The following is a 26,858-nucleotide window of genomic DNA, read 5'->3' on the forward strand; positions in this document are numbered from 1 at the left end:
TACACACTGCGCTCAGATGTGGGTAATGATAGCCCAATGGTCCCTTGAATAAGCTGCTTTGTGTGGGGTGATCAGAATGGAAAGGAGGGGGAGAGTAGGGGGGGCTCTAATGTTTTCATTGCCTACTATTGCCTGATTCAAATCTCTCTTGGTATCTTTTTCTCCTGTTGGAAAGGGAGGAAATCTGCTGCATGGGGAGTAATCAAGAAAAGGACAGGTGAGGGATGGTCTACACGATGCCTCCTAAAAGGAGCACTGTTAAGACATATTACCAGGTGAATAGATCCTAAGCAGAGTTACACCTTTCTAAGCTCACTGACTTCGATGGACACAGCATGGTGACACTGTGTTTAAGGCAGTCACTGTACTGAAAGTGTACTTAGCCCTCAGCTTAACTAGTACGGGATATATAGCATGTGAACAATGGAACAGTCAAGTGTAAATATTTAATAGTGCTGCACTCTCAAAATGTCCTAACCTCACAAAAAAGGTGGGTTCTTCTCTAATACAGATAGATGTGCAACATCCTGATGCTAAAGGTATGTATAGTTTTCATACCAATGGAATCGTTTGTACTCAGGATTGCCTTGCCTGGAGATTTGGAGGTGGAGTCTGGGGAGAGGAGGCACCTCTGCATGGTGAAATGCCACAGAGCGGGTGTGTGTGTATAACATATGGCCTGTCTAGGGCTCTTATTCAGCCCGCAAGCAACTGGTGCAAAGGAAGGAACAGGAGTGTGGGGGGGGGAGTGGCCAGAGGCACTTCAATCATGGCTTTAGAGTAGCAGAACAACTTCATCTGCAGCAGGCAAGCAGAACACACCACACAGCCCTCTAAACAAGCCCAAGCCAGATCCGAGTTTATGTACAAACAAAATACTATTCCTTCTGAAGGCTGGGCAATAGTGTTCCTGTTAATGCAGCTTGAAATAGAATTGACCTTCTGTGCCTCGCAGTCACATTGTTGACTCATGAGCAGTTTGTCATCCTCTGAGTGGTTGAGATGCCTAATCATGTCTTTCTGATGTTCTTGTAGGTGTGAGGGCAGGTTGTTCTCACACCGTATATCTGTGCCCCATTAACACAGCCGCAAGTGGGTATCTGATGATCTATTAGTACATTAGGTAGTCTTTGCTACATCACTCCATCTGCGCACTATCAGAGCTGCAGTATTTTGGATGTGGCCATTGGTCCCACTTTAGAGAGCAGCTCTGAAAATGTGAAAGCAGCATCTGCCAAGGCTGTGAGGATGCAGGGGTTATGCCAAGCCAGGATGAAAGAAGCATACCATTCTTCCCTGTCCTTCCTTAGACCCCAGCACCACCAACACCCGTACCTCCTGCTGCCTGTCAATATTGCATTATTCCTGCCTTTCCTTCTCCTTAACTGTTGTTTGAGGGCTCACTTTGTACCTAGATTGCAATAGTAAATTGGCATGGAAGTGCTATACTGTAGTGTTACTACTTCTGCTGAATACAGAATATAGGCCCCAAACCCAGCAAAAGGTAGTAATGTTTAAATCCTACTGGAATTAATTCGATTTTGCTACCACCCATCTTCCCAGGAGCTCAGGGCTGTATATTTGGTTCTCCTTCACCCATTTTATCCTCATAACCCTGTGAAGTGGGTTAGTTAGAGAACTAAAGTCACCAAGTGGTTGAGTGGGGAATGAATTGAGGTCTCTCTGATACTGATCCAACACTCCAACTACTATGCCATTTAGGCTCTTTAGGACGAGATGTTAGCTGCAAGAAATTCATCCCACTAATTTTAAACAGACATGAGCGTGACTAACGTTTCTGTGTGGGGACATTGTGTCTGATATAACCTTCCATTTTCTCTTGAACATTACAATATCTGCATATTGGGTGTCACTTTTCTTGCAATATTGCTCCTTGTGAATTGGTATGATCCGGCAGTGGGCTAAGAAATGTGGTCTTTTCACTTGGATTAATCTAATGTTACCCTTATGTATTAGATGGGCACTATTTGAAGGGATGTTGTATGCCTGAAAGAGTTCTATAGTTTTATGGCATTACTTGTATGATAAAGTTTTCATAGAGATCCAATGTGAATTACTGGATTTTTTAATCTTAGAAAGAAGCAGTTTAAGAAGTGAATGTTAACATTTAAAAGAATAACACAAAGAAGATGGTAACCAAAGCTGCAATCAGATCCAATATAAGTACTTTTAAATCCAATTGATTTCATGGGAAAGGTTCGAACACGTTAAACTTTCACACTGGAATCAATGGGACTTTAAAATGCTTATCTGAGCTGGATTATATGCACAAATATGTAAGAATTATCCTTCAGGATCAGCCCAAATGTCCCTTGAGCCTACCTCTCCTCCATTTTATCATCACAACAACCCTGTGAGGTAGGCTAGGCTGAGAGAGTGTGACTGGCCCAAGGTCACCCAGCAAGCTTCCATGGGCAGAGTGGGGATTTGAACCTGGGTCTCCCAGATCCTAATCAGACACTCTAATCATTGCACCACACTATACCAATGTGAATTCTTTCCCACTGTAAATTTGTTATTAACACTGGAAACAATAGAAAGGTAAAAAAAAAAAGAGTTAAGATTCTGTCCAGTAGTATTAGATTTTTCCTGTAAGGAAAAGAAAGGCGGCAGTCTGCAGATGTCCTCGGTGTATAGTAAATGTAAACTTGATGTAGCAGATTTAATTACATATTTATTTATTTATTATTTCTATTTGTATCCTGCCTTGCCGGGCACGCTGGCTCAAGGCGGCTAACAGAGTTAAAATAATGTAAACAATACAGAGTTAAAACGATTAATAAATACAACACCAAGTTAAACAGCAACAGTTTACAAGTAAAACCGACAGATGATGGCGATAATCCAAATCACACCCAATGATAGGAGTAGCATCCAGTGAGGTCTCAGGCCAGAAGATGTTCTAGATTTCAGGCCAGATGTTCCAGGGCATATTCATCAGTGGCAGCTCCTAATCGAAAGCCTGGTGGAAGAGCTCCATTTTACAGGCCCTGCGGAACTGTAAAAGGTCCCACAGGGCCCTAATGTCCTCCGGGAGCTCATTCCACCAGTATGGGGCCGCCATTGAGAAAGCCCTGGCTTTGGTGATATTCAGTCTGGCTTCTTTTGTACCAGGGAGGGTCAAATGATGTTGCGACCCTGACCTCAGTGCTCTCTGGGGCACATGTGGGGAAAGGTGGTCCCTCAAGTAGGCCCCTGACCATATAGGGCTTTAAAGGTTAAAACCAGCACCTTGAACCGAATCCGGTACGCTATAGGCAGCCAGTGCAGTGTCCTCAACACAGGCTGGATGTGGTCCCATATAGAGAGGCCCATCAACAGCCTGGCTGCGGCATTCTGCACTAGCTGCAGCCTCTGGATCTAGGACAAGGGCAGCCCTACATAGAGAGCGCTGCAGTAGTCTAATTTCAAGGTGACCATTGTGTGGATCACTGTTGCTAGGTCATTGCGTTCGAGAAAGGGAACCAACTGCCTAATCAGCCATAGGTGGTAAAAGGCCACCTTGGCAGTGACTGCTACCTGGGCCTCCATTGTTAAGGAGGCATCCAGGAGCACTCCCAGGCTCCTAATCCTCGGCGCTGGCACCAGTGGTGCCCCACCGAAGTTCAGTAGTGGGATCCCTACCCCCGACCCGCTCCGACTCAAGGACAGGACCTCTGTCTTCATTGGATTCAATTTCAATCGACTCAGTCTAAGCCAGTCCACCACATCCTGAAGCGCCCGCTCCAGGTAATGTGGGTTGGAATCGGATCAGCCGCCCAACAACAGATATACACCCCAGCCCGTGCCTCCAGGGAATCTGGGCGAGGGGGCGCATGTAGATGTTAAAGCCCAACAACAGATATAGCTGAGTGTCATCAGCGTACTGATGACACGCCAGCCCATGCTTCCAGGGAATCTGGGCAAGGGGGCACATGTAGATGTTAAACAACATTGGGGATAGCACCGCCCCTTGAGGCACCTCGCACAACAGCAGGTGCCTCTGGGATGTCTGCACCTCTAACGCCACCCTCTGTCCCCGACCCTGGAGAAAAGAGACAAGCCATTGCAAGGCAAGCCCTTGGATTCCAGTGCTGGCGAGGTGGTGGATCAGTAACTGGTGGTCGATGGTGTCAAACGCTGCCGACAGATCCAACACCAGTACCGCTGTACTGCCTCGACCCAGATGCCTTTGGAGGTCATCTGTGAGAGCGACCAGTGCCGTCTCTGTCCCATGACCCGGTCGGAAGCCAGACTGAAATGGGTCCAGCATGGAAGTGTCATCCATAAAGCTCTGCAACTGAATCGCCACTGCTGTCTCCAGTACTTTGCCCAAATAGGGCAAATTGGAAACCGACCATCCTTCAGGCAACTTCCAACTCTCTGATTCAAAAAGATCGCCACCATATCCTGCTGTGGGCCTCTGTGCTAGGAAGATACATACCCAGGACAAATACATTCCATAGCTCTGCTAAAAGTTTCTATCCATCCCCCAGGTTTTCTTCATGTTGTTAAGAGAGGTGGTAGGTTTGATTGTATAGGGCACCACCCTGTGGCATCCCTTGGCATGACATGTGCTTTGGATGAAGCACAACAAATGTAGTAGAGAGCACAAAGGTAGGATGGACTTCCTAATGACAAATGGCTCAGCCAGTTATGTGCAGTTTTCCATGACTAGTTCCACAAGAGTATCGATCAAAATATACATTCAGATGCACATTTGGGGTTAGATGGATTCATGGAGGAGAAGTCCATCAATGACTACCAACAAAGGAGAGTAAAGGAAATCTCCATTTTCAGAGGCAGCAAACCTCTTAATAGCACAGCTAGGAGGCAACATCAGGGGACTCCCTTGGCCTCTCTAGTTCTACTTGTTGGCCCTCCAGGGTAATTGGTTGACTGCTGTGTGAAACAGGATGCTGGACTAGATGGACCACTGGCCTGATCTGGCAGGGTTGGTCTTATGTTTTTATCCAAGTGCACATCTGCTTAACCAATGTGGTGCTGACAGACATCTGTATTCAGATATGCAGTCCACTGAGGCTAATGGTTAGGTGATCCAGCAAGTGGTACATATCTGGAGAGCTGCTTCTGAGCACAGATCTCCTTATCTGGATCAGGATGTAAGTAGTTATTAAACAGGCAAGCTCCCACTAATTATATTGTCAGAATTAGAAAATATTCCTTCTAATATATGTATACTTGGAGAAAGCTAAGTACACCGTGTACAGTTGGAGACAGTTAGCCTTTAAAAGCTTCCCCCTGAAATGCTTGTTTTCATGGCATGTCTTTTTTGGGGGGGAGGGGGTACTATTGGCCAGAACCTGTTTCACTGCAGGGAGGAGCTGAGCCTTGGAATCAGTGCTGTGGCCAAGTCACCTACTGGCCTAGTCCAAGGGCTCAAGGACACCTCCCTCTCATTATGGGGTAATAGCATCAAAAGGGCATACAAAGAAGTTGCTGAGTCAGGGAATGACAGACATCTCTTATTCCAACGTAGCACTCAAACTGCCTTTGGTCCTTTTATAAGGCATTTGTGGACACCTGTGACAGATATATATTCATGTATTTTTGTTTGCTGTTCTATCCCAAACACTTCAGAGTAACTAACAAATGGCTCCCAGTAAGGATTCCCCCCATCCACGCATTTTAAAGGTTTCTTCAGTAGAACTGCAACATGTAATTCTTCAGGAGAGAAAGCAGAAGACATTCGTTACAAAATCAAATATGTATGCTAGTCACAAGAAGTTACAATGCAGAGAAAAGCCCAAATGGTTTTTAGTGGCATAATGAAATGCCTGTGTTTTGCAATGGAGCAGACAGTACTAGAAAATCCACTTAACATTTAGTTCTCATTGAAGTCAATTGACACTGTTTCAAAACACCACAAAGTTGTGTTGATAAGTTCTCAGCTAGAATGCACTGAAGGGCATATTCAGTTCTGTATTTTCACAAACACCCCATCTTCTGGAGTTATGCTGCTCCTTATTTCAGGATCTGATTTCAGCCATTGTATCCATTCTTACCTTTCATAAAGATAATAGTTATCTCCTTCAAGATAATTGTTTGTGTATATTCTAATCAGGAAGAATGTTGGAAATATCCTCTTTGCCCAGCTTTCATTACAAGCCATGCTGATCTAACCAATGTACTCTGAAATTGGGTTATAATAAAGTGATAATTGTAGAACTATTTTCAGTGACTTTTAATTTATCATCAACATTTGCTGCAGGTAACACCTTGGTAGAGACAATTTCATTTTAGCTCTGTCTTTGTTCTTAATTTGGAAGCAATAGTGAATTACACCTTAAAAAGAAGAGGCTTATGGAGGTATGATTCTCCGATGTTGCCCCTACTTAAAATAAACAATTATATTGGCTCTAAATTTACAATATGGAAAAGAAGCTTTTGATATCTGGGGCAGAGGGAAACCAATCACAGTGAGAAAGAACTGTCTTGATAGTGTTGATTCTCTATGCCAATAGCACATCCTTGACTTAGAACTTTTGTTTTTGTGGCATTCCCCCCCCCCTCCCATCTACATCGCCCAGAGCTCAGCACAACCTGGGATAGGGCAATTAATGAATTTAATTAACAACAACAACAACAACTGTATTATACTATTTGTTTCTTTTCTATTTATCAGAAAGCTCAGATTAAAGTGGTTACTTCTAAGAAGATACAGAAATGCCATTTTGTATATTTTGGGTACATGAACAAAAGAGAGGATTTTGCCTGTGTAAATGTATACACATTATAATGACTGTTGACAAAGACTTTTCCTATTAATGATGCAGAGAGAAGTAAAGCTTATAGATGGGACTAAATCCTATTGAACTCAGTGGGACTGACTTCTGAGCAGATATGCATGGGACTTTTTTTTTTTGCTAATGACATCTGTTTTACTCTTGCTGATAGACAGTAAGCTGTATAGGGCTCTCAGGTCACAATCCGAAGTTCCTGTGTGTGTTTTAACATAGGCACAACAGATGATTATGCCCACTTGTCCATTCCTCCCTGGATCGTATGTACTGTCAGATCCTTTTCCCTACCAGCAGTGGGGCAACATGAGACCCTTAATTGCTGCTGCAGGCAGGAGGGCAGGGAGAAGAGGGATGCAGGGAGGAAGAAAAACCACACTTCTCTGGGGGGCACTTTTAGGCAAGCAGGAGCTCTGAGCAGCAACATGGCAATCCTAGCCATGGATGAAACATACCCTCAAAGGTCACAAGGTGTCACAACTTGTGTGCGCAGGTAACTGAGCTCAAGTTATGTCTCCTGAGTCAAAGGCCTAACAGCATGAAAGGGTTAGTTATGCCCCTGCAAAGTTAATAGGATTGCAGCGGGGTGGAGAAAGAGGATTGTTGACTGGGTGAGATGCTAAGAGGTGTTTTTAGCCAAGACAGATGCCCTGTGTGAGCCAGGTTCTCTAAGCACTGATCTCCTTACACAGGGAGAGACTGTTGCTGAGATGGGAACATTTTTGCTGGGCTACCAGGAGTTTGCAGGAGCAGCTGAGCTTGTCTTGTCATGACTGAAAGAAACAGCTTTGTCAGATAACCAGCAGGATTTCAACAAGGTTTCCCAGGATAAGGCACAAAGGGAATTCTCCACTGAACCTCACAATTATAACTATTACCACAGGCCAGGCCTCATGACCATGAGGACAAGGTGGATTGAAATTTACATGAGAGTAATAGTAAACATGTCTATTTGGAAGTAAGTCCCATTTAATTCAATCTTACTTCCAGGAAAGTATTCCTAAGATTGCAGTTAGAGCAGAAGATGTCTAGGTAGGTAATTTTCTTTTTCATATCTTTTTTTGCAATGTCTGAAAAATTATGATGCATGCTAGATCACTCTGCTGGTCCCATGCAGTTGCTTCTCTGGGTAGGTGCCATTATGATATTGCATAAACCACTTAACTTCATTTAAAAATTGCAGGTGTTACTGGGACAACCACCAAACAAGAGCAGCAACAGTAATGGATGGGAAGAAACAAATTCAGAGGGTCACATTGAGAGGTTTAGCAAGCCTGATAGTGTGTGGGATGCCTATTAAGGAAGAGGGCTAGAATGGAAAGGATATCAGTAGTGCAAAACCTTCAGAGAGTACATGTCTTCCAATATGACTACATGCAAGTTCCTCTGCTTTTATTGCATTGTGGCTCATCTCCATTTTTCCTCTCCAACAGTTGGTACGTATGACTATAGAAACAGCTTGCACTTGTTTCCTAGCTAGTCACTTGTTAACAGCCAGTCCTTCTAGTACAGCATTAGACAAGAAGCCATGTATCTTTAAAAGAGAGCAGATGGACCCAACTCTCCTCCACGGAGCCTCCCTTCAACCTGAGGTGCTCTTCCTCCAATGGAAGAGCCACTTGAGTAGGGAGAAGGCTCCTTAGGCTGGAGGAAGGCTTCAAATTTTGCTCAGTGGAGTGGTAGGATGGGGTGTGTGGATTGGACCCATCCCAACAGAAAGGGCTATCCCAGCAGAACTAGCTCTTTTTGTCTTGTAAGGTCATGTTCTTCTATATTCTTCTTCAGCTTGAAAGGAATATCACCTCCAGGATTGCTTGTATGAACAGATTTCAAAGGTCTTGTCAGATTCTCATTTCTCGCTTGATGCCATGCTTTGGCTTTTCAAAGACCCATTTGTTTTTATCTGCCCCTGTGTTGGTACCTCTTCTGTTCTTCGCTATGGACACTGTGCTACCACTGCTAAGCAACACACAGCATCTCTGAATTGGGAGACTTAAGGCAAGGCTTATGAATTGAGTTCCCAGGTGTCAGAACAACTATGAGGATCTTTGGAATTAAGTCAGAACTCTTCATGAACACTGTACACAATTGTCCTCAGTTTAATATTCTTTGATTTTGTCGAAGAGACCAATTTTAAGGCTATTTACTTTAAGTACACTATAGTTAGAAATTTCATTACAGTTCTTATTTGTATCACTAGTAGAAAAAAGCCACCTACTTTAAAAACACAAGAGTATAAGGTTGGAGGGCAAATTAAAATATGACAGTACAAAACAGGGAGGTCAGTACAAGGTCAGCAAATTCAAAACAGCCATTATTTGAAAATATTCAAATATAACAAAACTATTTGATGCAGTAAATTTCATATTCAGTTGTAGCATACAACAAAAAGAAGCCACTTGTCCTTCCAACCTTCAGGATATCAATCTCTAGAAGAGTAGAGCCTACATCTAAACCACCAGAATCTGTCAATGATACTGTTGGATGGTTGCATCCAGTGTGACTTCCTCATGTAAACTCACAATGTATCTTACAGGCACTTGAGAGTGTTACACTTTGCACAGCCTCCATAGCTCCCTAGCTGGTATTTCTCTAAATGGTAAGGGAAATATGTGAGGAGAGAGACTTACATACTAGAAGATGGTGGGTGGGGATAACCTTCACCCTACAAGTCCAACCCATATCTGGAGTTTTTTCTAAGCATCCTACTGATCCCTGAGAAGCCTATGTAGGTATTTGGCCATAGGCAAGAGGAGCTGTGTTTATCAGTAAGGCCAAGTCTGTTTCCAGCTGAACTTATTTACCATAAGGTAAAGACTGGCTTCCCCATTCTAGTTTGCCCTCTGAATTGCAAAACACCTTTTCCATCAAATGAAAACTTGGTGTCCAATGGACTTCCTGAAGTATTCCTGTTCCTCTAATGTTACTGAGTGATTGCCACTGTTAATGTTATTCTGTTACCGTGTCCAATGGACTTCCTGAAATATTCCTGTTCCTCTAATGTTACTGATTGCCACTGTTAATGTTATTCTGTTACTCTGAAAGACAGAAGAGGCTCCATATTTCTTTACAGGATGCAGTCATGCCAACCCCCCAAACCTGTGCCAGGCACCTGAGTCACTTCTTGTGGCTTTGTACAAATGTGCTAGGTGACAACATGCCATTTTGGACTTTTGCTAGAGTTTCAGGCTTGTGCTTTAAAGCAAACACAAGGGCTCGCACGGTCCTGCGGTAGGGCACGTTAATGAGACGGGAAGACAGATGAAAAGCTTCTCGCTCAATATTTTCCACCAGCGGGTGACCAATCTGAAAACAGAAAGTAAGAAATAAGATCCTTACGTTTAATAAGGTGACTAACTGTTTGAAATTGGAGGCTGGTTTCTTAATCAGCTCAAATTCAAGGAAATCCACTTCACATCACAAGTAAAACAGGAAGAGCAATTTAATTTCACTCCAGCAATTAAGGAACAAGGCAGTGTGGTCAGTCACTTTTTGCCAGCCCAACAGGAAACTAATCTGCAGCCATCCTGGGGTATCATGTTCAAGTGCAATTACAAACGACGTAGCACTGCCTCCAGTAACACTCTCTGATACAAGACTCTTTTGATAACATTTCAAACTCAGCTCCAAAACCAAATCCTAGATGCTCTAAATACTTGGCAGGATTGACTGGCGGGGCTGTAAAGGGAAATGTAGACTCTGTGAGCAAATGTAAGGAGGTGTAATTAAGAAAACGGAAAGGGATTTGCTAAATGTTAATTATGAAGTTATTGCTTCAACATGTGCCAAGCCATGTAATTTGGCACAGCTGAGACATCTAAATAAATTATATAAAAATAAATGAAAAGGCAACTTCTGCCCACCAAGAAAAGTGTTTATTTCTCTTTTTTGCTATTAGTGCCAAGGAATTCTGTAGCTCAGGAGAAGTCAGGATGCTCAAACATTACTATCCTAGTGTTTGTTTCCCCTCCTGTGTGGTTATTACCGTTTTCTAATCTTACCTGCAGCTTATGCAGGGATTATGCTACAAGTATCCATTGAAGTCACTGACGCTTCTTGCATTCTATAATGTTACATGTCTGCAGGATTGTGGATTTAGTTCACTTGGTCCAAAGATCACTAAACAATGTCTTTTGAACTTTTCCTACTCCTGTTAAATCATTCTGCCTCTTCCTTTACTGATATTATCCCCTGTTCATCTCTGATGGTTCATGAAAATGCATGTAGTCCTTCTCTGTCTTTGTACTAACAGCTCTCGTGGGAAAGATTAAAATAATAAGATGGCTGCTGTCCCATTCGCTCTTTAAGTTCCCTTTGGATGAGGATGTTCTTTTGCTTGGCCAGCAGTTACACTTATTTAGTCTCATGTTACTGGGAGCCAGATTCGAGGGATTTCAGCAGAAGGAAATCCCTTACATTTGGGGCTATATAACTAGCCTTGCTCAGTATTTGAAGCTACCCAGCACATTTCATGGCAGAGTGGGTATTTGAACTCAGAATTCCCAGAACCTAGTACGGCACTCTAACCAGAATACCACACCTGCCTTCTACATGGCCACTATGGATTGTTTTTCATGCTTCCTGTGCATGTAAGTGCATTTCCAGATGTGGAAAGGGTGGCCCTATATCTCCTTAGTCACTTGTGACTTTTTCACACATGTGCATGTGCAGCAACAGTAAAATCACAGGACTAGAAGAGCATTGCCGCAGAGGCAATGGATGAAAAGACAGGGAGGTGCAGCACAGCCAACTGTTTACGGCAGCACTAAAGCTAAACTTAGACGTTTGCATCCAGGTCTTCATTTAAAGAAGGAGAGACCTTGTGGGTGTGTACTGAAGAATTTTACAGTTCCACAGGGCCTGTAAGATGGAGCTCTTCCACCAGGCTTTCAATTAGGAGCTGCCTTAAATACCAAGGAGTGACCCTGTGCCCTGGCTTTACCACCTTCAGCCTGTCTTGCCACATAAATTAGTCGATCAAATTGAGCCGATGTTAGAATACCATCAGGACTATCACCTAAGTAGTAGGAATCAGTGCTCTTGCACTTTAATTGAGTATTGTTTCCAGCACTTTAGGAAAATGGATAATTGACTGTTTTGTTGTTTTATGTATTTTAACTGTACTTATATATGCATTTTTATGTAAGCTGCTCTAAGCCTGCCTTGGTGGGAAAAGCGGGGTATAAACTGAACAAACAAACAAACAAACAAATAAAAATATATGGATATTTGGGCCAGGACAGTCCACCAGTTGAATATAGTTTAGATCCATTGTCATGGACCAGCAACATCAAACATCTGTCTAAAGGCTAAAGTGCCCCAATTGATATGTCAAACTTAAGGGCTGTCTAGTAAGTGAAACTGGGCATGCTAACTTCAGGAACTGCCATTAACTCCTTAGCAAAAATGGATTCACAGCTTTCTGACCAGCACCAACAAGAATGGTAAACATATTATTTTTGAACTTTGCTTTGCAATTCTTGAGTGCTTTGACACTATTTAAAAGATAATTAATGAACACAATAAATATATAATTATTATGGAATTTAATAAAGCAGGTTAACTGATCATTAAGATTTAGAGAGAATTCTTGTGTTCATTACTTAAGGATACCACAGGGATCTGATGTTTACCACCCCTTTTTATGCTTTTGACCCTTTCCTTTGTTTTTCATGATAATCTTGGGTTCCCAAACACTTAATTACAGGGGGAAAAGCTGCTTGAACTACAGATCATCTAAAAGGCATAGGTGCATATTTAGTACATAAAAATACCAGGTATAACTCTGTATTTGCAGGTTTTCTTTTCTGTGTATTCTAAAAATGACAGATATATACATTTGACTTACATATGGACCACATAAAATGAACTTCAGGTTTTTCTACACCAGTGCTCCTCAGAGCTCCCATGGCCACTGAGCCTTCAACTAACATAACCCTGTGTCAGTTTAATTGGTAAGGCACCCACTAATCATTCCTGGATTATTAAGTCTGCACCTCTAGTGCATGAGAACAGAAACAAACAAACAAAAACTGGGTGGGAAAATTATGTAGAAACGTCCTAATAAATCATGTTTTTGGTCACAGGATTTGATGTGTGTTATCCATCTGCAGAAAGGTTTGTCTGAACTATAAGACCAAAGATACAACTTCAGTGTAACTTTGCCCTGAATTCTGATGCACAACTGTCTGTTCTTGCTGTCACTGGCACACTCCCCTATCTTTCCCACCTCCAAGAGTCTTTCTCCCTCTTCGCAACATCCTTGACATCTGTCTTCTCTCACTTGTCTTTCCCCTTCTGTGTTCTGGCGGCTGAACCAAAATGCAGAAGGCATAGCTGCATTGCCAACTTTGTTTCTGGTAGCAGGACTCTTGTGCCTTTAACAGCTAAACAGCAAATGCAACAGATGCAGCTTTCCTTCATCACTGACTATTGCATGTTCCCTTAAAGCACCTTCAGGGAAGAAGTTGACTATTCTAATAACTGTACAGATCAAACCTCACTCCCATATCACAAAGCAACTTTGGCTGACTTAAAACAAAATAAATCGTCCATGCCGTAAAGCATTTTTAGGGGTTTTAAAGATTTATTTATTTAGACATTTTACTACTGTCTTCCTTTCTCAGGGGCTAAGAGGGTGAAGACATGAATAATATTTTTAGAACAGTGAAGCCACTGTGAAAATACCATCATGGCATTCAATTCAAACATCCTTTTCTCTGTTGGGGAGAACTTTGACAAACAAACCTGTTCAGCAGCATTTCCTTGTGCTCCAGTTGTAATGCAGAAAAGCGGGCTATGAGTGCTGCTTGTGATATCACCACTTCATACAGACATAATCCCCAGATCAGTTTTGCAACTTAAAAAAATAAGCCAACTTTTTTTAAAAGGCAGACATCTTGCCAAAATATGGAACGTGGAGAGAAAGAGGGCAAGACTGACACTGAACCAGCATTTCACTTGAAGGTCAGGCAAATTTGTCTAGCCTGGTTCACATTTGCTGCGAAGAACCCACTGTGAACACAGTTTAAATGTTATAGCTATCTTTAGCCAACATTAACAATCTGTATTTTTGAATCCGGATTTTTTTGGGGGATAATTGGTATAAAGTTATTTTCTAACATTTAATAACAAAAACATTACCTCCATCTGTAGAGCTTCAGCAAGTAGCTTCTGTGCACTCTTTCGAAGGCTCTCTGTTTTAGGACTGCTTCGCACTTCTATTGAGGGTCTGTTTGAGTGGTCTTTGATGAATGTTCGCCACTCTGTATACACGGCTTTTGCAAGAGTGGCCACATCCTGGTCTGAATGCTTGCGCATTTTGTTCACCGTATGACCTTGCAGAAAGTGAAAGAAACAACAACTGTTAGTATTTATCAGTACATAACAATGACAGGAGAGCTATGTGATTAAAGAAACAGCCTCTGCATAGCACACAACCAAGGATTTATCACATAGACTTTGATAAAGCTATAAGGTAAAAAGATACTAAGGACAACATTCAGACATATAATTACAGAAGACCGCCCACAGCTCTCACCGACTGCTTTATCTGTACACCTATGCTAATATTTAGTTGTCATTTAATACAGAGAATCCAGAGGACTGATGAGGTGAGCTCTGTGCGCTCAGCAATGCTTCCATGCCCTCTTGTTCTAAGCAGAGCCATCACTGCTAGTTCTTACGTGGTACAAAGATAAAGGCCTGGATCCATGGAGCATGACCTCCCCTCCTCCTGTTGCAAGACTGCACCTTAAAAAAAATGTTGGGATTTTTTTGTTGTTCAAATAAGCCTCTTGCTGCAGTCCAAAATGCAGGGGTGTTTTGGGCTACAGCCAAACAGAGGAGGCTAGAATGCTGTACCCCACAGGTAAAAATCCTTCCATCCACTGAAACCCTCTGGTGGATCCAAGTGATTACTTGTCACAACAAAGCAGAAATGCAGGTCTAGCCATGCAACCTCCATTCTGAGAGGCAGTATATTTCTGATTCCAAGATGCTGAGGAAAAGCAACCAGGGAAGGCTCTGTCTTGCAATCGGCACCTATCTGCACCATCACCAAATGCCAACATATGCATCTGAATGCTACACGTGCTCTGGCCTGTTAATTTTTTTCCTGGAAAGAGAGGTCCAGGTCAGAGTGTCAAGGCATCTTCAAGCTGAGAGCCAGTGTGGTGTAGTGGTTAGAATGTCAGACTAGGATCTGGTAGACCCAGTTTCAAATCCCCACTCTGGCATGGAAGCTTGGTGGGTACCCCTGGCCCAGTCACCCTTGCTCAGCCTAACCTACCTCACAGGGTTGTTGGGAGGATAAAATGAAGGAGAGGAGTGACGTAAACTGCTTGGGTCCCCACTGGGGAGAAAGATGCAGTATAAATGAAGTAAATAAATAAATCTGTTTAAATGCTGCAGTGTGATGCAAGCCTTGCAGCCATTGGAGTTTCTGTGTCTCCAAAACTGACATTTATTTATTTATATTTATATTTATTTATTTATCTTTAGATTTGTATCCCGCCCTACCCCGAAGGCTCAGGGCGGCTAACAAGGGCACAAAGTGCCAAGATTAAAACAATAAAAGCACATGATATAAAACAGTAAAATACAGTAACAAAATCACAGTGCTCCATTTGTCACAAGATGGGGTAGATCTTAAACCCAACGGTAACTTTCCCGAAATCTATCATCCTTTTGCTGCCAGGGGCACCTCGCACCCCCAAAGGGGCCAGATAGTCGTGATGATGGTGCGACGGTGCATAGATGGCAATGATGGAGTAATAGTGGCGGTGGCTCCTACTCGAAAGCCTGGTGGAAGAGCTCTGTCTTGCAGGTCCTGCGCAACTGAGAAAGATCCCGCAGGGCCCGGATCTCCTCCGGGAGCTCCTTCCACCAGGTAGGAGCTGCCACCGAAAATGCCCTGGCTCTGGTCACCACAAATTTAATATCCTTGGGGCCTGGAATTTCCAGGAGATGACGACCCCCCGACCGTAGTGCCCTTGGGGGAACATATGGAGGTAGGCTGGACCCTGACCATAACCCTGGACATAACATTTGTTCTAGAGGGTCGCCATGTTGGTCTGCAACAGAACAGCTAGACTCAAGCCCAGTAGCACCTTAGAGACCAACAAGATTTTCGGGGTATAAGCTTTCGAGAGTTAAAGTTCCCTTCATCAGATAACTTTAGTTGTCATCCTGGGAAATCAGACTGAGGAAGCGCCAATGCAAATGCTTTCAAAAAGTGCTTTCAAAATATTAACAGCACAAATAACACTTTCCAAGGCCCTGCTGCTACAAACTGGCAAAATACTACACTAATCAGGAGCGGGAGTAGAACAGCTCATTCCTCCTCTGAGAGCACCTCTATACTCACTTAATATGAAAGGAATAAGCTACAGTACCTTTATCTTTGATCTCATTGGATAGCTCTTTGCTGGGTAAGGATCAATGCACAGAAAGCACATGCAAATACAATGATTCATGATCAATGATACCACTGCAAATTTTGCCATCCTAGATTGGAGGAACAAGGCTTCTGTGCTGTGCTCTGGACTTCGGTACCCAAATAATTCTTGGAATCTGCATCACATTTTGCTGTACCTCCCATGGGGAAAAACAATTACTGAATCCTGGAGGATTTGCCCAACTCAGGATTAAGCTTGTGCAGCATATTCACAGCATATTCAAGCAAGATGCTTATCACAGGGTAACTGGCTTTTACCTACAATACTTGTTATTATTTAGGACACTTGATGGGTTAGGATGGTTAGAGGTGCTTTATCTGTTATCTTCAATACAGCAGTTGCTGTTACAGAATAACTCTTAGATTTTTCAAAAAAAGTTACTGATCTTCATTAGGCACTTTTTAAAAACACAACAATTTAAATTGGCCAGCACAGGGAAAATTTCCTTTCCGCCCTCTAATCTATTTTTCTCTAATCTAACTAATAAGGGCAGTGAGTGGAAAAGGTACAGAATGCTTTTAATAGTTAGATAGAAAAGGTCTTTCCCTGTGCCTATCAGGTTAAAAGCCACAATATTAAAAAAAACCAACTTTGGTTAAACGGTGTTTCTAAGGGAATGCATCTGATGCATGTAAGTAATTCCTACCAATAGCCACATATGCAGCCAACAAAATCTTTTTAAAAAATGATTTACCTATTTTTGTGGAACGGAGAATTTCTTTGGAGGGAATTTTTTTCCTTAGTTCTTCTAAGGCCACAATTAGATTCTCTTTAGTTTGAACTGAAAGCTCTAGCATAGATTTCCATCTGTTTATATCTTCTACAACCACAACTCTCTAGAAAGGAAAATTATCATTAGGAGACAGAGACATGCATGCTTATTGCAAATAAAGGTATTCTGCTTTGCGCCAGCTAATACAGCAGTTATTGACCCATGAATTATTGATGATGAGAGTCAGTCAAGAACAGAATCCCTGATCAGCCAAACAGAGGAATACTCACTTCACAGCAAGTCCCTCATGTTAAAACAAGGCACAGAAATCCAGAGAGCAAAATAAGCTCATTAGGCTGCCACTTTCAATCCACTTATTATTCTGAAGTAAGTACTTGAGCAGATATTTTTTGAAAAAGCATGAGAACACCTCATACACTTGTCAACCCTTCCTCCCAAATTTAGCTCTTGTTCTTCAGTACCTCACTATCCAAGATCCTTGCTATGCAATGTATCCCAGTCCATCAGCAGTTATCCACCCCAGCCCAGAATGCCCTCAAGAACACTTAGCATGTGTCGACTTCGTTTTCAAACCACAACCATTACTGATTCTCATCATCTGCACTCTGTTTCAGTGTCCAATTTGCTCATAACCCTGTGCATTACAAGCTCCATCTTTTATTTACTGCTCTCTTCATTACCAAGCTACACTAACAGGCCGGCTCCACGTTTTTGTGGACTGTGGGCAATAACCAAGCCCCCCTTGACCCTTGGTACCAATGCTTCCTCTCCAGCCACTCCTCTTTCCCACATCGGCCTCTCCCCTTTGGCCAAGGAGGACAGAGCTAGCTTCCCTGCACCAGTGGCCAGTGTTGGAAGTTGCCTTAGGCCCTGGCAACTGCACCACCTTGCTGACTATTGACACTAGCCATATACATTGTTGTCCAGTCACGTAACTTCCTGCCCTCCCTCTCAAGATCTGCCTAAGTTCACAGAATCAGCATTGCTGTCAGATGGCCATCTAGCCTCTGTTTAAAAACCTTCAAAGAAGGAGAGCTCACCGCCTCCTGAGGAAGCCTGTTCCACTGAGGAACTGCTCTAACTGTCAAGACGTTCTTCCTAATGTTTAGCTGAAAACTCCTTTGATTTAATTTCAACCTGTTGGTTCTGGTCCGACCTTCTGGGACAACAGAAAACAACTCCACACCATCCTCTATATGACAGTCCTTCAAGTACTTGAAGATGGTTATCATATCACCTCTCAGTCATCTCCTCTCCAGGCTAAACATACCCAGCTCCTTCAACCTTTCCTCATAGGACTTGGTCTCCAGACCCCTCACCATCTTTGTTGCCCTCCTCTGGACACATTCCACTTGTCAAATCCTTCTTAAATTGGGGTGCCCAAAAATGAACACAATACTCTAGGTGAGGTCTAACCAGAGCAGAGCAGAGGTCTAACCATCACTTCAAGTGATCTGGACACTATATTTCTGTTGATACAGCCCAAAATGGTATTTGCCTTTTTAGCTACCGCATCACACTGCTGACTCATGTTCACTGTATGGTCTACTAAGACCCCTAGATCTTTTTCACACATACTACCGCCAAGGCAAGTCTCCTTCATCCTATAATTATAATTATTCCCACCAAATTTATACTGATGGCTTCCAAATCTACTTTTGTCATCTCTGCTTTTTTAAAAACTTCTTGCATGATGTCTCATTTTCCAGCTGCAGTGTATATGCTTCATAGAACTTGGGTTGCAAAAGCTGTTTATAAAGTAGACCGTATCGCAGCATTTCCTTGTGGAAGCCCTGGTGTTGCTGCAGCTGCCAATGCAGCATAGAGGCAACAGGGCTTCCAGATTGCAGCTTTTCCTGCATTTTTCCTACCTCAGTCCCCATGGCACCCTCCCCCATCCACACTATGGGGAAGAAATGTTTCAAAGTTTTTAATAAAAAACAGCCAATAAACATACCAATATACTATTATATTGATTTGCCAATTCTCAATTATTCCTAAAAAATGCAAAAAAAAATTATTGATGGCAGTGGGGCGGCTGCTGTGGGGACATCAAAGCAAGTTTGGAAAGGACTGCAGAAACACTGAGGAAACCCAGATGGTACACAGAAGCACCACAATCCTATGGGGAAGCAAGAAAAATATCCAGTTCCCAATTGCATCAAATTTGTGGCAAATCCCCAATGTGGAAACAGCCAGTAGTCTTGTCTTCCCAAAGATTGCTTAGTGTTTTGCTGTCAATGAAACACCGTACTCTGAAAAATTAAGATGTTGGGCTCTCTTTTGATATGCTTAACATTCCAAATTGCACACAGAGAGCAATCTTGCTGAAGTCCTATTGGTAGCTTTACAAGCATTGCAGGGCCTCTCTGGCATATGTGCCTTGTAAATGGTACTTACAATGTATGAGATACAGTTCCCACTGCCCTAGAAAAACATAATCATATACTCTGTGCCATTTTTAATGAAAGATTTTGTCCTTATCATTTTGAAAGGAATGTCCTTTGTGATTTCCCCCCCTCTTCTGAGTATTGATTGCCCTACTGGATTCTGCCTAAACACCTCTGAAAATAGTTCCTGCATTGCGATGCATAGCTCCAAAATTGCTGACAGATTACCTGAAATGAAAGGATAACCTTGCTGTCAGTGGTAGGATATCCAGTTCCCTACCTTCAGAGACTCTAAAGTGGCTTGCTTGTAAATCTTTTCTCCGGGATCTTTCTTCTTAGGACATTCTTGAGTTCTGGGTTTCCGTACGACAAACTTATCCATGATGCAAGCCTTAAACAGGAAGAAGCCATTGATTATAATTAAAAAATCAGTGTGAAAGAAGAGATGCTTTGCTATACTGTTCTTCAGAAAAACATAAGGGGTTGATCTTGATTCTGGTATTACATCTAATAAAGTAACTTGAGGACTGACAGAAGAAAGGAATGGTGATTGGAGATGGCTTTAGTGCCCTATGTCTGTGCAAGCTACCATTCAGTGGTAAGCAGTTGCTTCTTTACTGCTACATAATATGTTTAATAATATTCAGTAGCAATATTTAATATTGCTGAGCCCTGGTATTTAAAACAGGCTTGACGTGTCACCAAAAAAACAAAACTTTGTTTCAGAGGAAAGGAAGCATGTCCATTATATAGGTGCATTGCTTCCAGGTAGTCTTACACCCGAGGCCCTGACAGGGATGTCTCAAGAATTAAAGAACAGGCGGGGGGGGGGGGGGGGACGGAGGCTGTTGCCTGAAATGGATGGACAGAGGATACCTTCTTACTCCGAATGGGGCAGGGAAGGACTAATTTAGCAGGCACATTAAGGTTAGAGCACCCTTACCTCGAAAAGCGTATCGTCTTTCCACATTCATTTCCGCGACTGCATCGCCCTTCGGCGAAAAAAACTACATTTCCCGTCAGGTCTCGCGGCGTACAACGGCCCGAACTCTCGTGATACATCTGTAGCCTCCTGCCAGGGGTCCCGGAAACAGGAAGTGGGGAAAAAAAGGAACACAACAACAAACGACTGTGTACGCGTCTAGTTGGATTGACAACAAGATGGCGGTGACGCGGCGGGGCCGTTTGGGGCTAAGCTCTTTTTTCCTTTTGCTCTCCTTTGGTTGCGAGGGCGCTTGGGCTGCTGACGAGCCTGTTCCTGCCTCGCTTTCCGAGGGTTTTGAGCCGGCGCTGGGAAGTACTGCTCCGTGCCAGCGGACCTGCCAGAGTACCTACCCGCTGCATACTTACCCCAAGGTAATGGGGAAAGACCCTGAGGTTGCCCCCGTTGCAATAAGCTGTGCCCTTCAGCCCCCTATTTTTACACCTTCACAAGGGGATCTCTTAGCACACTCACTCCAGAGGGATGTCACTCGACCCCACCTGCCAGTAAATGCAGTTACCAGCAACTGGCTTCAAAGATCCTGGGTGGCGCATAGACAGCATTGTTTGTTGACTGTGGTATGGGGAGCGATATGACACAAAGAAGTGCACAGAAAAATTAGAATTAATGCTTATGGCTGTTGTCTCTTACACGTCCTGCAGCACATGTCCTCCAGCATATGACATAGTATGTTGTGGCAGAACTCAGCAATCCGGCAGTTTAGTGTCTGTTTGCTGCAGAGTAGGGGCATACCCAATGAAGGGAAACCCTTATCTTCTAACTACTCCTATCCCGTTACTGGGAGCTAGAGAACTTGCACCCCTAAATCCATCACCCCTTATGGTATTTGTATAGTTTGTGTTACCTAGCAAAATGCCGACTGCTTCCTTAGTAGTTGCATTCTCAAGTAAGTTCTGCTGGTTGCACCAAGGTCTTTCCACAGTGATGCACCAGTCCAGGAACTTCTCTCAAAACACTGTAAAGGTCTGTTTCAGAATTCCTCCCTTCATATTGTGTTATAGTTAACTTTGTGTATCTCTATCCTTAGACACTGGTTATTTCTTTGCTGTTCCACCACTTAATGTAAGGTGATAACTGGAATTATTTCCCTGTGTTATATGGAGCCTTCATTGTTGTTAGAGAAAGAAATATTTTGGGAAGTATGATTAGCAGTCAGTGGTGAAAAGATAATTGTTGTTTAAGGATGATTTTGTGTGCACTAGAATGGCTGAAGACATATTTACATGGCAGTTATGTAACTTGGTAAGTATAACAGGAGTGAGAAGCTTTAAGAGAGGTTTATCTCTTGATAAGCCTATCGTTCGTATGTCACTTGTCCAGTGGGTATTATAGGAAGGAAGATCAGTGACTGCATGCATATATGGGATTGCCCTGATTCTTAGAACCAAAGAACACAACTTTTGCATTTTGAATTGATTTGTGATTCAGTATATGCAAAAAGTGTAATGGATACAGAAACATATTATGAAGTGGAAAGACATTTTAAAAATTAGAACATAGTGCACACTGCTGATGAAGCAGAATGTTTGAGAGCAGTATTTTAAATGAAGTTATATTTATTTCCTAACTCAGAATTTTTCTTCCTCTACAGCTGGGGTTTCAGTGTTCTAGAACACTGCTCTTTATGCATCATCTCTTATGCAGAAGTTCTTGTTACCGTTGCACTGTCTTTATTTGACCATTTCTCCTATGGCTGCTTCTAATGAGCTGATCTGTTAAGCTAACCAACAGATGTCAAACAAATACATATCAGCTAAACAGACCTAGATTTGTCAGATCTTGTCTGGACTGTCCATTTTTATATACCCTATCCAGTACAAGGAAACTATGGGTTTTCCCCCCTTGCTGATTAGATCTTTTACACCCACAACATTTGTACCAAAGTCAGTACAAAATATTTTCTACTGTAATTGTTTGTTTCCAGACTTTTTTCAAATGTTTTATGTTATGTTGGCTTTACATCCAATTTGTATTTTACTGCAATGAAGCCATACAGACTCAAGATCTATCCCTACTTTGCCCTTCCCACAGCAGCCCTTTTGACCCTTGAAAAAGCTGTGCTTGGATTAGGAGACTCACATGGAAAACAGCAATATGGAGCAGTGTGCGCGCATAGTGAGAACACTTTGGTGAGGTCTTTGCTCTTGCATCAGCAGAAGACTGGTAGAATCGAACCTGATAAACTGTTAGTGGTCTTCTCTGTTACAAACCTGACTCAGTCTCCTGGTTCTTGTTAAAGAAGCATAATTTGATAAAATGACAAGTACAGTACACTTTGTGTGCTTCTGTGGTACATTGATGTAAGAAATTTTTGAAAATTTTGGGATTATGAAAAGAGTGAGTTTGACTTATTGGTATTTAATTACTAGGAAGAAGAGCTTTATGCATGTCAGCGAGGCTGCAGACTTTTCTCCATTTGCCAGTTTGTAGATGATGGTGTTGATTTGAATCAGACCAAACTGGAGTGTGATTCTGGTAAGACATTCAGCATCTTTTTTTGAGAATATTTAGAAGTAGATATAAATTTGACCAAAGATGCAGTCACAGCTTTATGGTTAATGGTTGGGCAGCACAACGCAGCAAATGGTTCGTCTAAAGGAGTAGGAACAGATTTATTCTAACTTTTTCAAAAAGTTAGTCTCTGAAGGCCCAACATATTTCCGGCCACAAATGTTCCTTTATCAAGGGATTCTGTGGTTAATGGATAAATTACATTTAAAATAGCATATTCTAATACAGGTAGAATAACATGTATTTGACTTGTTAAAATTAAAATAATAAAATTGTCTACAAGGATAAGTAACATTTCCTCCCATCAGAAAAGATCTTGATACCGTAAGTGTATTTTAAATGGTAGCTTTTTCATTAGAGAAGTTTCTAGAAATATAATTGCCCAACAGAAATCAGATATAAGATCTATATATTAATTGTAGCTTAAAATGCATTAATATGTTTTTATTATCTGTTTTCGCAATAGTACAATGCTAAATACTATTCTACTTTGCCCCCAAAGATATATTGTAAGGCAAACATAACTAGGAAGTTGTCAGTCACAAAGCCATTTTCTTTTCTGTTTGTCGGGACAAGACCGTTTTTATGCCATGTTGGAGATGTTTGCATTTGTCATGAAGGTAGTGCTGTGTACAAGCAGAACTGGGCACGAAATATAAAGTTTCTGAGTAAGTTTTATAAGATCTGACCAATCCAAACTGTTTCTCATACAGTGTGCATTTGTGCGATTTTCTGAAGTGCTAATAGTGCATCATTTGTGAGAAGTTTGGGAGAAGGACGTTTCGGAGAAACAGCAGAAAAGTCACAGAAATCTTGGGTTGTGCACAAAAGCACTACAATGCTGTGAAGAACTAGGGGGGAAAACCCACTTCCCAACCCTATCCAAAATTACCTGTGTGGAAATGGCCCGGTTGAGGGGAGAAGGGGGAAAAGGAGACATATTTTTCTCAACTGTGTAAAAGGCAACAATTCACTGGGCACTTAAATTATGGGCTGGTAAAAGGGGATTCTAATGGTTAAATAGGTCATAGCTTGTGGATAACAAGTAGTGGCTTGTTAATGCTACATAGAACTGAGTTAAAGGAGTTTGAAATTCAGGACTATACTGTAGAAAATAAATATATCTTGCCAAACTGCTTGCCATAAAAGGATGCTTCTGTTCTGTTCTCTCTTACTGGTATCTTAAGCCTGAAGTCAGTTGTATATAAAATTACTTTTGTGTCCTATGGTAGCTGTATAGTGATGTAATCTAATGTGGATATCCATTAAGTACATTGTAACTGCTAAGATTTGCTGGTGTAGGTGCATTTTATGAGCATGCCCTCTAATTGCCAGAAATCTGAATGGAATTCTGATGATAAAATAGGTCAGAGTTTGTGTCTAGCAGTAGCAGTCCTTACTCACAGAATAAATTTCTGGAATGGAGGAAGACTGATGAGTTGGCGCTTAAGGAGTGGCAACTTCTGTTCTGTGGCATTCTGGCTTCATTTTTGTAGTGAGGCAACGAACTGCTTTCCTCTAGTAATATAACCAGCACTTTCCATGAGACTGCTAGTGTTTGACTTGGTGACACTTTCTGCTAGTTTAAGGCGGGTGGGGGTGGGGGAGGCCATCTACCTGCTCAATGTTAGAGATGTAAAATTTCCAGAAATTATGAAGCCAAGATTGGGGAGTGGGGAGGACAGGTATTCTGAGAAAAATTGAAATGCATACAATACTTTTTATAAATACTAAACATATTTTGCTGCTTTCATATAAATTTAACAGGTAAAATTAAGTAAAATTTTAGAATTTAAAGTATAAATGCCTTAGTTTTCTACAAACAGAATTGCAAATGTACTCAGTACTTGAGAGACAGCTGAAAACTGCTGCATCCAAAGTGGTGAGCATATGTTTCTTATTTTTTGCAATGAGAGATATGAAGAAATAAACGCTGAAACCAAAGAACATTTTCAGCAAGGAGTTTTTTAGTGTTCCCCAATATTTCCTAATTTTCTCATTGAAAAAAATGAGGGTCGGAATTCTCTGGATTTTTCAGCTATACATCTTGAGTGAGTTACATTACACTCATTTCAAAAGGAGGGGGGGAAATCATTGGATTTTTTTCCGTCGTCCTCAAAACTTTCCAATTTTTTGTATTGATTTTTTTTAAAGTCCTAATGGGAAGGGCACACACTTTTTAAATGAATTTTCCCCCTTGTTTTTTCCAGGTGTTCACATACGTTTCTGCAAGATTTTCTTTGTCTTCTGGCATTTTTTCTTTTTCTTTATGATAGTATTCTTTGGCTTAAAATTTTGAAACTGCCAAAATATGCAGTATCCTAAGAGTAATACCAAAACTGAAACTGGTATGTGTAGTCCAAGGTCCTATAAAAAGTGAAGCAGAAAGCATTTTGTCCAACACATCCTGTTTCTTTTTGCGAGTTCTCTTCTTGCATCATTCTTGAATTCTGAAATATAACTCTCCCTTTGGTTTTGGCACAGCTGCCTCACCTCTGACACATTCCTTTGGGGGGATGAGTATCAGGAAGTAGGATCCAGCAGCAACAGCAGCAGCACAGAATGGCATGTTAGTTTAACATCCAAGCGTGCTTCAGTTTATGACCTGGAAGGTGTGACCTTTAGTACTGAGAGTATGCATCTTCATTTGCAGCATGTACTGAAGCATATTCTCAGTCTGATGAACAATATGCTTGCCGTCTGGGATGTCAGAATCAGTTGCCATATGCTGAACTGAGACAAGAGCAAGTGAGTATTTAACTTTTTAAAAATCAGTGAATACCTTTTCAATGTTTGCACTTCCATTCTTCAGCTGTATTAAATACAAATGGTGGCGAGAAGAGCTGGTTTAAGTTTAATTCATTTAATTTTGTTACTTCAGTAACATGTAAAAATAGTTTAAAAACTAACAAGCTGTTTATTTGCAGCTCATGTCCCTGATGCCAAGAATCCATCTTCTATTCCCCCTTACACTTGTAAGATCATTCTGGAGTGATATGATGGAAACAGCCCACAGTTTCATTACTTCCTCATGGACTTTCTACCTTCAAGCTGATGATGGCAAAATAGTGATATTCCAGGTACTTCTTAGCTTGTTCTGCTGTACAGAGTTTAAAGGATGTATTGGTGTTTATAGTTCAGTTATAAATCAAGAAGCTACCTAGTATAATTTGGTCATTTTCCATTGGGATTACTGGATTATTTGTTTAAATGCGGGGCATTTATAAATTGTTAGGTATAATGCATGTGTCTCTTGATCGTGCTTGTTGATTTGTTAATGGTATATTTTAGGACTGTATATGTACTTTGGAAGTTGTCTTGTAATTTCAGTCAAAGCCAGAAGTTCAGTATGTTCAGAGACCTCATCAGGAAACCATGGATCTAAAAGAATCAACTCAGAGCAAAGCATCTTGTAAGTTATTTGAGGGAACTGTGGGAAATCAAATCCTGCTAACTGGGCCAGCCCAGGCACTCCCTGAGCCCTCCAAAAGGGGGGGAGAGTCGAGCCTGGCAGTGGCGGAGCTGGCAGCTTCCTGCTTCTCTTTCTCCTCTGCAAGGGAAGGCAGGTTGCGACAACCACTGAGCCCACAACAAAGCCAGAGAGAGCAGAGCCGTACGTGGTGGAGCTGCTCTTCCTCCCTCCTTCATGCAGGCAGAGTGGGCAGGGGGAAAGCAAGCAGGGGGACCTGGGTGGGCTGCTGGGTCTAGCAGCATGACTCAAGGCTGTCGCTTGCCAGTGGCGAGCCTCTTTTGGTCCCTCTGGGTCCCTAGACAGTCCCTCAGGTACACCTGTTGGGTGGGCTGCCTCTGCATACTAATAATCAGGGGTCAATTTTTGCGGGAGCGCACAGGAGCGGAGCTCCAGCAGTAAGGAGCCCAGGGGGTGGGCACATGCAACAAGCCCCGCCCCCTGCTCCCAGCAGCCCTCAGTTGGGCCACGAGGAGCAAGAAGCAGCCAGGGAAGTTTCAGAGTCCCCCCCCCCCACCCCGCGCGAGAGCACC

General features: G+C 42.2%; 2 protein-coding genes across 3 annotated transcripts in view; one reads left to right on the forward strand and one right to left on the reverse strand.

Moving 5' to 3' along the window:
• Positions 1-9,728: 9,728 nt before the first annotated feature.
• TCEANC2 (transcription elongation factor A (SII) N-terminal and central domain containing 2) lies at positions 9,729-20,335 on the reverse strand. Its single transcript, XM_015427703.1, has 5 exons — positions 20,286-20,335; positions 19,623-19,733; positions 16,914-17,055; positions 13,905-14,098; positions 9,729-10,067 (listed from the first exon to the last, which is right to left on the reverse strand). Exons 1-5 carry the CDS (start codon positions 20,310-20,312, stop codon positions 9,879-9,881), a joined length of 663 nt encoding a protein of 220 aa, XP_015283189.1. The 5' UTR covers positions 20,313-20,335; the 3' UTR covers positions 9,729-9,878.
• A 113-nt stretch (positions 20,336-20,448) lies between these two features.
• Positions 20,449-26,858, forward strand: part of TMEM59 (transmembrane protein 59) — a 10,107-nt gene continuing 3,697 nt past the window's right edge. For both annotated transcript variants that reach the window (XM_015427701.1, XM_015427702.1), the window contains exons 1-5: positions 20,449-20,698; positions 22,715-22,820; positions 25,510-25,604; positions 25,784-25,936; positions 26,187-26,268. In XM_015427701.1, coding sequence (XP_015283187.1) covers positions 20,504-20,698; positions 22,715-22,820; positions 25,510-25,604; positions 25,784-25,936; positions 26,187-26,268 — 631 coding nt within the window. In that variant the 5' untranslated portion in view covers positions 20,449-20,503. The remainder of the gene's footprint in view (positions 20,699-22,714; positions 22,821-25,509; positions 25,605-25,783; positions 25,937-26,186; positions 26,269-26,858) is intronic.

This window comes from Gekko japonicus, unplaced genomic scaffold (assembly GCF_001447785.1).
Source record: "Gekko japonicus isolate JY-2015 unplaced genomic scaffold, Gekko_japonicus_V1.1 scaffold332, whole genome shotgun sequence".
Lineage (NCBI taxonomy): Eukaryota > Metazoa > Chordata > Lepidosauria > Squamata > Gekkonidae > Gekko > Gekko japonicus.